The 11,802-nt window shown below is 38.2% G+C and overlaps 1 protein-coding gene across 12 annotated transcripts in view; it reads right to left on the bottom strand.

Moving 5' to 3' along the window:
- Positions 1-11,802, bottom strand: part of LOC128251711 (TBC1 domain family member 4) — a 31,854-nt gene that overhangs the window by 8,948 nt on the left and 11,104 nt on the right. For 3 of the 12 annotated variants that reach the window (XM_052978819.1, XM_052978820.1, XM_052978823.1), the window contains one exon: positions 9,825-10,283. In XM_052978819.1, the coding sequence (XP_052834779.1) occupies positions 9,825-10,283 (459 nt within the window). The other 9 variants (XM_052978821.1, XM_052978824.1, XM_052978826.1 and 6 more) reach the window with 9 other exon arrangements.

Here is an 11,802-nt window from a genome sequence, read left to right on the forward strand (position 1 = left end):
CTACCCCAATTGTTTATATGGCTTTGGATTTGTGCGGCACGCGTGTTTTTAAAACCGTCTGACAATATATGTGCATGGGTGTTTCTCTTTTTTGTTGTTATTGTTTTGACCGAAATAAAAACACAAAACATTGCTCATAAATAATGAAAAACTGTTTGCAGGAATTCAATTCAACGTCACGTTCGCCTCGCATTTTACTCGATGACTTTGTCTTTTTCGTTCATTTTTACGTGTTTGCACTATAGCTGTTGTTGCATTACTTTATAATAACAATGTGCATATATAATGCCAAATTGACGGGGCTTAATCTCCCCGAGACAGAACGCAACAACCTTGACTAGCCGCAATGACGACAAAGCCAAATTACAGCCGATTTACAGGCGATTTACAGGCGATTTGCACGCGTTTATAATCGCCAGCAATGTTATGGGTATTTTTATGTCCGTCAACTGTTTTGCATTGCAAGTGTTCAGAAAAATATAAAAAGGGTTAGCCACATCATGCAAACTGCAAGAGGAGGTACAGTAAACATGCTATTTAACGAATTTTCAGTGACTTAAACATAATAGTATCAGCATTTCGAAATATTAATCAAAGTCAAAAAATCCCTAAGACTATATATAGACATTAACAAATATTTAAGGACAGGGACGTATAATATTAAAAGTATAAATGAAAAGAAAAAAATAAATATAAATATTCTAAGCTTTATTGATTGCTAAATCTAAGACAAATATAAAAAAGTTTTCCTTGGTCATTCAACTTTTTGTGAGGGTGCTATTGCTCTAGATACCACATTTCGACATAAATCAAATGTTTCCGGGAATTCCGAAATGACTTGCAAATGTTGTCTCATGTCTGAACTACAATATTTAATGTTTTGTGTCAGCGTTTTTATGTCATCTTTTTGCCCCCCAGTCGTGTCTGTTTGCTGTTATCACCGCTCGTTTGCTGTTTTATGACTTTTTATGCAATTCGAAATTGCAATGTGCGGTGTCAGTGCGCCTTGTGAATAGTAAAGACAGACCTGGTCTGTCGTTTAAGCCCCATCAGCTGCACCGTTTGTTGAACCCAGTCGTCACCAAAAGGACGGATCAATTTGGCCACAATCGACATGGCCAGGCCATTACATTGCACCAAACGAACTTGTTTGCATTCGATTTAGAGTCGCCTTAAGGTCAAGACTGCAACGCATTTCCCTGCCGATTTGCGACGATGCCGGATTCGATTCGGTTCGGTTCGGTTCGGTTTATGGACATTTGTTCCGCCCTATTTAAGCACACAGCAATGCTTATTGTTATGTGTTTACCATCTACGGACTGAGAGCCAAAAGCAATGTTTATCTTTCGCTAATTCGAATTACGACTCTAATACCTTTAAGCTATTGAAAAACAACATACCAGCACATTTAAAAGTTTGCAAAACGATTGACCGCAATTACGTTTAATTTTATACTTTTGCATGCAGCTAAAATTACAATTTAATGCCTTTATTATTACTTAAAGCTTTAAGCTGAATAGACTTTTTGTATTGCGCGGCAATTTGTGACCGGTTCTTGATAGCCTATAATTCAAATGAACCCTAATGTAATTTAGAATCTATCATAAGTTTGCAAAGTAGTAAAAAAAAACAAGTTTAATTACCGGCAAATTTAGTCGGTCAGTTTAAAAGCTAATGAAATTTTTCCGATCGTTTAAGCAAAATGAAATGTTCTTCAAAATTGTACACACATATGTATAACTTCTTTGCATCGAAATGTCAATAGGTATAAATCGAAACGATGTTGACTTCAACAAACTTATGGGGGAACCTAACGTACCTTATTTCGCGTTTTATTTTAAAGCACTGGCAATATACATTTCAGAGTAACCGATTTAACCGGTTCAGTCGCTTGACATATAATTCTATTTTTTATATTTTTCGCTCGAAACTTTTCACCCTTTCTGTTTTTTTTTTTTGCAGCTCTTGAAACGGCTTTTGTGCAACTTTTGAAGCCCATCAAAAGTGAACAATCAACTCAGCTGAAAAGTTAAAGGCACAAAAAGTGTTTTCCCCGATTGCAACGCTCTTTTAGACACCGGGGCCAATAAGGTCGCCATGGCCATGGTCAAGTGCCACATAAAGGACGAATTCGAGAAACTTTTTCTGGCGCCTACGGCCGAAAGTGGGTTTTCTGACTAGACCACCCTTCTCAGCCGGTTGGCACGCGCGCGGAATTTAATTTAACACAAAATAGAAGACGGAGGAGGAGCTACAACGAAAAAAAAAACACTTTATATGGTAATCCGCAAAATAGAATATCCGAGTCATTTACATGGGAATTGTCTCTGGCCTTTTAAATTTCAATAAAAGTCCAACTCAGAAGGTAAAGAGAAATGGCAAGGCGAATTCATTATTGACGAGATGGAAAGACCATTTCAAGGGTAAATCAATTAGTGTTGAGTGGAAGTCAGTAGTGGCTGTAGATTCAAAAACCGGGGGAGGCGACTTTTAACTTGGCCTAAACGCGGCAATTAGTTGGGAAACAAAAGAACAAAGCAATCGCAGCAGTGCATGCATAACAAACCATTACATAAGGCGGCAAACAAAAGGCAAGCAGCAAGTAAATAGAGACAAATTACACAAGCTCAGGCGCAGGCAGAAAAATTGAAATCAATTTAGCGGGTTAGTGTGGTTCAATACTGGTCAGTGGATACTAGATACTGGATCCGAATCTCTAATTTTACATACGGCCCGACTCTTGTTGAGCACCGACGCATCGCTGACGGAGGTGGTCAGGATGGTGTCCCGATGAAACGGCACAGTGAACATCTTCAGATACTGTCCTATCCGCCGGGCGAACTCGTACTGGTTCTGGTTCTGGTTCTGGTCTTTTAGGTTATCACAACTTACTTTTACAACTTTCACACAGCCGCAGCTTGTATCACAAAATTCTATTTTGAGCCTTGTACTTTGGGTGTTTGAACGACTATCACAAGTTTTCCATGGTTGTTTTCTTTTTATCACAAGATAGCTGGTCAAGAATATTCACAACGCGCTAGGGCTGCATCACAAGAGACAAAAAATATTGGTACTATTTATTATTAAACGATTTGTTTTAATTTAAAGCTCTTTACTTTCACTTTAATGATAATTTCGATTTATAGCTAGTGCCAAAACTATCAGTTAAGTTTTTAGCACTTTGTTATTTTTGCTTAAATTGAACACTTGTTGGGAGAGTATTAAGTTATTAATTGATGTTGATTGAGGCTTAAATCCAATTGCACGATTTGTTTTTGTTTTGTTTTTTTTTTTGTAATAAATCAGTAAGCTTTTCAATATTGTTGGTTGTTCGAATATATGTATTCCGATTTCTGTTCGACGCCAGAAAAATCACGTAAATCACCAACCTTTTACGACCGTTCGCGAGGCTCGATCAATGGGAAATGACCATCAAAGTGACCGGCAACAAATGCGAACAGAGCAGAGCGTGTTCTGAGGGCCAACCGATTCTCGCGACTAACGAAAGTATTTTCGAAATTCGAACGAGCTACAGCGATCAGCTGTTAGAGAAAAAGTGTATGTGCCGATATAGAAAGGGTCAAAGTACTTTCTGCTGCGCTTGGCTGAGCGATAAATCATTATAATTAAACAGATTCCCAAAGCTGCACTTGTCTCGATAGCCAATTGGCTGGGGAATCGCACTAACAACGATAATAAGACAATGTCGCTGTATATATAACGATGTACTCGTATGCACGTCCATTTGTTTATCCATCTATCTTTATCTTGCGCCCCTGCTAATTGTCGCGTTAATTGATTTTGCTTGACTTGATTCCGAGCTGTTTGCAATGGCACTTTGCAACTACACGATATTTGGGACAATGAGAGCCTACTGAGTGCTTTTGTTTATTTCGAGTGGAAAATTTCGAAGCTCACTTTATGTAAGCGTAAGGGAGGTGTTTTTCCAACCTTCGCCAATTCATAAATATCCAAAAGTATCTCAATTGGATTGCCTTGGCCGTCCAAGACTTTTTAATTAGGCGAAGCGTCGGATAAAACAAATAATAGAATGGCCAAGACGGACAAAAATAAGCAAATTTCTATATGATTTACACATGTGTGTGGGTATATATAAATTGTTGTCTTTTTCGATTTAGCTGGCGCGTTTTAGTAACTGATTTATTTTTGTTTTCGAACGCTCTGCTTTTTGTTTGCTAATCACTTTTTATTTTCGTGTACGATAAACAAGTTTTTGTTTTTTTTTTGCCCATTTCACTAATTTGTTGTTCGTTCGGTTATTGTTTTCGCTGTCACCCGGCCCCTACCAGTTTAATTATTTATGTATTGTTGCGTCTCTGCACTTTCCACAGGTATTATTCGGTTTCGTTATGCGTAACTCTCGCCGCCTTCAAGCGAAGCGCGCACCATTCAATTGCCGTCTGACAACTGACGGCCAGCAGATCCAATCCGAGAAGTGCGACTGGGGAGCCCACGATATAGCGACCTGCGCATGCGAAATCGAAGAAGATATGCGAGTGCTATGGAGAGCAGTTCGGCAAGAGCGACAGAACGAGCGAGAGCGGACAAGGCGGGCATGCAGGCCACACTGCGAATACTTCATGTGGTAAATAAGATCATAAATTACAAGCGTGCATTGGGCAACCGACCATGGTAAATACAACATCTGTCGGGCGGATTTCAATGGGAACACGACAATCAGCTTAGCCAAAATCGATGCCCAATCGGCCAAAGTCAAAGGTACACACAAAGTGATTGTTCTTTAATGGAATCGGGAGAACTGTTTGGTGCAAATGCGGTAATCTATGTTTTGGCTTTAGGACATAATTTAATAGATATGTTATGGTATACAATATTTCGAAATATATATATGTAATTTAATTACAACAACACAAAATATTTCTTTTTTAAAATAGGTATGAAATAGTTTGAGTTTAAAAAAAGTTTAGGGTTTCAAGTGCTTGTAATCTATGTTTTGGCTTTAAAACATAGTTAAATTGATATGTTATGGTATACTTTATTTTTAAATATAATATGTATATGTAATTGAACACCAAATATTTATTTTTTAAAATAGGTATAAATTAGTTTGAGTTTATTAAACGTTTAAGGTTAAAATCCTTGTACCTAACCGAATCGTGTGAAATGTATAGAGGAATGCGATAATCTATGTGTGAATATAAGTTAACAAACACGTTATGATACACAGCATTTCTAAATGTTGCATGCTTATTAATCTTATTTCTTTTAAATCTTTTTTATAAGTAAAGTAAACTTTACGCTTGAAATTAATACCTTGATGAATCCGTTATTGCTTTCACAGCCAATGGTTAAGCATCTTACTAAAGATATATCGCAATAAAATAAATAAATATAGCAACAATTTTGATTTAAGAATTACTAAAAATCAAATATCAGGAAGAGTAGTGCGCAAAAGCTTTTAAGATGGCATATGAGAATCAAGAGTATTTTATCGGGTTGAAAACGCAAATAATAAACAGAAAGTAAAGCAACATTCCATTTGGATTCCAGTTACAAACTAAAACTTGACTATAAAATCAATTTGGCACAAGCACAAAGAACCAAACCGACAACAGCACAGAACCAAGTGAAGAGAAAAGGACCGACTCCAATCTAATCATGGTATAAAATGGTTCTTCCTTCCCCAATGTGCGACAAATTCAATTTGTTCACCGGGCAGGCTTGCCAAGTTCTTCTTCCCAAACGGAAGGAAGGCAATATTTTGCATGCAATTCGAGGAAATAAAAGTGAAAGCCAATTATCTGCCGGAGAGAACGGCTTTCGAGGGAGGCGGAGGCTTAAAACGTTCAATATTGGTTTCAAAAAGTTACCCCGTGCCAAAGTGTATGTGTACTTTATGTGTATTGTGAGGGAGGTACATTTTTCAGGCCCTTTCAGTGCATTAATGTGGACACTCTCTAGGCAAAGTCCTTCGCTCTTCATGAGCCTCACGATGGCATCTTCAAAGAATGCGAAATTGTCGACAGTTTGAAAGGTTGCCAACACACTCGATTGGTTTCTTGTTGGCCCAACCGAGTTGTTCAAGCGGCGATGCAGAAGAACATGTTGATGGCCAGGACCAGTAACCAAAAGCTGGCACTGACATTCGCCTTGAATGGCCATCTCCCACCACAATCCACAATCCACAATCCCGTTCACTTCACATCCTGCGGGAGGGAAAGACAATAAGCCCGATGTTTAAACAGGCGAATAGCAGCTCTGCGCCATGCGTCATTTAGCAAAGGACACGGCACGGATCCACCTGCTAATGATGCACAAGGACATTTAACAGGTGGATGCGGTCACAGGCTTTAAATATTTACGAGCTTATGATGTTGTTTAAGTGCCTCCGAGGACCACAGCTGCATACGCCCCCGAAAGTATGCCACGCTTAGCCGACCCTTGCAATTAGCTTTATTGTTTCAGCATTTGCGTAATGGGTTCCCTTTTTTTTTTTTTGCTTTCTCGCTATGAAAATAGAAAGGCTGGCCAAGGGAAAATGCGCTTATCTCAGCGCCTAATGGCTTCAATTAGTGGCCCAATCGGGGGAACATATTCGGCAGGTTGACTACAGTCGGCCAATTATGTTGGGGCTTAGCTATGTGTGTTCGCTTTAACTTGCCTTTGTGCAGCTCCTAATTGGAAAAAGCAAACTGATTTCAATTTATGAAAGGCAAAAATATAATCTATTGGACTTATTTTTCAATGTCAAGATTGACGGTTCTAGCTTGTAACCAACCAGAAAAAGTGAACACAAAGTCAATTAGTGCGGAAACACAACTTAACTTTTTATTGTGATTTATTTTGACAAGAACATTGTCCGTGCCTATAATTTTTTATACAATTTTGCAGTCAAATTCCAATAAGTCGGACTACTTAATATCCCATAAATAGGTTTCATGTTAACGGAACTTTGAGTGAACTAATCATGCAATTGTACTTATTATAGATATAGCTTGGGATAAGTATTGTTAAATTCCTGTATTATTTTTAAGTCCATCGAGCTTTCCATAGCTGCAAACAAATAAATAAATATTAACCAGATATTTATAGTGGATAAAACAGTTTACAACGTACAGAAGGAGACGATTCCGACACTATAAAATATATATATTCTTGACCTGCATCACTAGAAGAGTCAGTCTAGACATGCCCGTCCGTCCGTCTGTTCGTTTCTACTTTCTGAAACTTTCACAAAAATCGTCTGTTTATAGCATGGCATTCATAAGTGGAACGGGGCGGATGGAACGACTACATTGTATAACGGACTTAGGAGCAATTGGACAAAGAAAGGCAAATTAAACAATAACTTTGCTGCTTTTATATTTAAGAGTTACGGTTTTAATTTTATAAACATCAGACAAAAGCTGCTATTGTAAGCATCGAAAAATTCAGAAGAAAATCTACATATTTCGATAATTTTATTCGAATACGCATACAAATTTAAGTACAGTCTGCTTATAGAACATTAAATTTTTGTATTATCAGCATAGGTGTATAAATTTCGGCTTGCCGAACTTTGCTTCATTTCGTGTTTTATATAATTATCCTTTAACTTTATTTTGCGAAAACTCTATTGTGAAATAGAGTTAGGTTACTTTTTATTTGTCATTACTTATTTTCCGAACGAATGATCTGTTAATTTATTATTATTACTTTTCTATACCCCTCATCAGCGTATTTGCTATCAAAAGTTGGCTGTAGTTAAAGTTTTGGAATTCAAATAAACTACCTTAATTTCATTTGTTTCATTTTATTGCAAACATTTTGATTCGCTGGCCTTTCTTTATATAGGAAATATTTAGGCGTTGGTTGAATTTTATTGATAAACAAAACAACCCACAGCAAATATGAACAATTTGAGACTCATTTGTTGTTAAATTAATAATAAATTTTTAAGAGAAAAAAAGAAAACAATGCATGCGTCGTTACCAAACACACTTCTACTTTGTTTATTGAGATCTGCATTAGCCTTTAACATGCCATCGAAATTTGTTAGGCGTTTAAGACGACCGTAAAACTGAAATGCGAACACTGACCCAGATATTCGTAAATCAAACCAGCTGAAAACTAAATGCAGGAGGCACAACTCAATAAAACTTCTGAACAACGCCACCTCACACCAACAAAAACCCACTATCAACAATCAAGCCAAGTCAACATCATGGCCGAAACGTAAGGTTTAAAACGCTTTTGACATGCAATGAGCCAACAACAGCTCTTGTGAAAATTCTCCACCAATTACGATGAAATTAAGTGGAAGCGCTCAATGGAGAATAAAAGCAGAAATGCGAAAATAACAGAAAATGGCAAACTTTAAAAGCTTCTAAAAATGTACCCCATTCATTTAACATTTAATACACCAAACATATGTATAAGTTGGTAAATTTAATTCGTTGTTACATTGTTTACGTTTCACAGGTTTAATTTTCCCCAAGTTTTTCCCATTGTTTTCTTCTCGAGGGGCGTGACCACTTGAAAAAGCGTAGAAGTGGACTTGTTTTTGGTCTGCTCATTCGAAATTAACTTTTTGCGTGTAATCGACAGAAGGTCATGCGGAGCAGTCCTAATTTAATGGACTGCTCCTGCTGGTTTCACTAGTCGAACAGCCCCAATTTAGTTGCTCTCTACTTGCTGAACTGTTTTAATTAGAAATGCAAACGGAAGTCAATTTATGGCGTGCTGGGCGTACACCATTACTCGTGCTCCTTGGGCTTGTCTCAGATATTAGGATTTAACACATGCGTGATAAGAAGTCGAGGTCAGGTCGGGCTAAACCTGTGGCTACTATTTTCGTAGCGCTCGGTACAGGCCTTATGAATGTGCTCTGTTCGAGGTGAATTTAAGAGCTTAATTGCAAGGACTTGTTAATTATTTCTTCTTAAATGAGTTAAAAGATAGTTAAACGGGTTGAAATACAGGGGTTTGGAGGTTGCTACTACTGGTATTAGAATTAGCAAAACATTTATTTTTTTATGATTATTAATCTTTTTTCGGAGAGCCTTATAATATTTAAGAATATTCTCCTCAGAACTCAAAATTTTTTTTTCCTTTTAAAAACATCTAATTTTATTTATTTAAGAAACACTTCATAAATCAGTAGCGACTGTTCCTGTGGCAGCTATAGATAATATCCATTGCGCATACGGTTTGACTGAAGGACATGGCTATATTAAATCGTCTATGCATGCTGATCAAGAATATACATATATACTTTATATTGTCGGAAATGTATCCTACATTGCGTTAAAAACTTCTGACTAATTTTCCAATATCATCAGCAAGAGAACAACAAAAAGGATTACAAACTCAATAGTATAGTTAATCTTTATGCTCACACTAAGACTCTTCTAATGAGGACCGATCTCTGGGACCTTTATATTTACTTTAACCAACTCAACTTGAAACAGCAATTAGAGAAAATGCCACATTTTTTAGCCAGAGGTAGGCACTCGTTAAGCATCCAAACTTGCATGATAGGTCGCAACAAAACCCGTAAAATCCTTTTTAGGGTCTTTCCTGCACGTTCTGTGCAATTTAATTCATGTAGTTTTTATATGGTAAACCATTGTGTGGCAAGTTTTCTAAACATTTCCATATGAAAGCATTTCAAAAGGCCACAAACTGTCCGCACACACATTCAAGCCGTTTGGTTTGGTTTGGTTCAGTTCACTTTCCCCTCAAAATAGCAGAGATTGTGAGAAAACGAAATGCCAGCGGACAGACAACTGACACAATGTCGGCTAAAACTGTCGACAACTTTTCCCATCCGTCTTTTGGTCATGATTCGGGCTTCAACTTACCTCCTCGACGGCCTCGCACTCGAAGAGATAGATGTGCAGCAGTGGGTCCTTGGGATCCTTCAGCAAGTAGACCAGTCCGGTGATGGGTCCCTGGAATTCCATGAAGTTTTGCGGCTGCTCCGCCGAGGCCTCGGCCGCCTGCTGCTGTTGCAGCTGATAAGCGGACGCCGCACTGGAAGAGAGTGAGCCGTACGACGTGGACGCGGTCAGTGTGTGGCGTAGTCCGTTTCCGGTCAGCGAGTTGTTGGCACTGCCGGCCACCGAGGAGGCGACTGCGGACGAGACCGAAGCCTGGCCAGCACTCGATTTCAGCTGCAGGAACCCGTTGCCGATGCTCTTGGCCTGCGGCTTGTGGACGATGCGGCACATGCCGACGATATGCTTTAAGGGGTGGCTGAACTGCAGCTCGAAGTCCGAGTTGTACGACTCCAGGATGCCATGCTCAATGCCTACTGATAACTGCAAAGAAAAGGATTTTTTATTAGCAAATGGAATATAATTGAAGGATATTATTAACAAATTTTGCACCTTTCTGTCTAATTAGAAACGTTTAAGTTTAAGAAAACTTATCTTATTAAAATGTTTATAATTCAGTCTGATAGATAACCAAATCACATTATAGAAGTGTGTTTGTTTTAATTTCTTTAAAAACAAGTTTAATGTCCAAGACTTACTTTGTTATAGCGCAATATATAAAACCGAAAATTGACAAGGGGCAAAGTACATGGCTAAATCAACTCAGCTAATGATCCTGATCAATAACATATATACTTTATAGGGTCGGAAACGCTTTCATTAACCTGCTACATACTTGCCGGCGAATACAATATACCCTATTTCTCTACGAGAAACGGGTATAAATAGTGCCATTATCGTTGAAAATTTAGTTTTTAAAAAGAGCAAAACTATCAGTAGTACTTAAAAATGTTGTTTAAATATTAAAATATATCATTTTAAATAATGTATCAAAATCAATGTACAAATCACCTCAAATTAAAATAATGCAATTTTTAATTATTAAAAAGTTTTTAATGACAGAAACCAGAATTGTTTAGTAAAAAAGCCTGTGCAAGGAACAAAAAACAAAGCGAAGAATTGCACGTTGTTTCATAATTCGCTAGAATGTTTCCACTACGCGAAGCAGATTAACAGTATTAAATTCCTTTTAATCAGTTTACATACTTGCATGCACAAGCAGAAAGGGTCCGCGCGGGCTTAGAGCGGGACGACTACGGAGCAGGCAACGCGCAATGGTGACAACGACGACAACGACGACAACGACAACGAGGACAACGACAACATGACATGCCTGCCAACATGGCGGCTGCTCCATTTCCGGCGCCTGGTGCCCGTCCTTCTCATTTGCTTTCTTCCGCCGACGACTGTATTTTCGTTTTTCGTTCTGTTCTTGGCCCTTTTTTATGCTAACAACTAAAGCCCCGGTAACTAGGGAGTGTCGACACTATGAGCTGGGTGGTGGTTTCTGGGGGATGGGGTGGCGGAAATGGGGCTCTGCTCACTGCTGGGTGTGTCGTTGTTGTGGCTGCAAGGGCTGTAGCTGGCAGAAAAGCAGGTCGTTGTGTTTTTTAGCCCCATTGAGGCGGCATTTCTCGTTTCCACACGAATTTGTGTTGTCAAAGGTTTTACAAATAGGAAAAACATAAACACAAAACATACATATATTTACGTCAATTTCAGGCTGCGAGAATTTCTAAATTAAAACGTTGTAATGAAAAATTCCGTAATGTAGAATTAATTAAAATCAAGCTTTGAAGAACCAATCCATAACACTAAATAAGTTGCTACGTCAGCCTAATGATAAGCCACAGACTATAATTTCGCCAATTGCAAGCTTCACAAAAGTAACAACAAGTAATTTTCAGAAAGGTTGAAGTGCAAAAGGGGGCAGCAAATGAAGGCGTTCATTATCGCCTGGAAAGCTCTAACAAAATAAAACTTTTTCTTCGCAAATTAAATT

This window comes from Drosophila gunungcola, chromosome 3R (genome assembly GCF_025200985.1).
Source record: "Drosophila gunungcola strain Sukarami chromosome 3R, Dgunungcola_SK_2, whole genome shotgun sequence".
NCBI lineage: Eukaryota > Metazoa > Arthropoda > Insecta > Diptera > Drosophilidae > Drosophila > Drosophila gunungcola.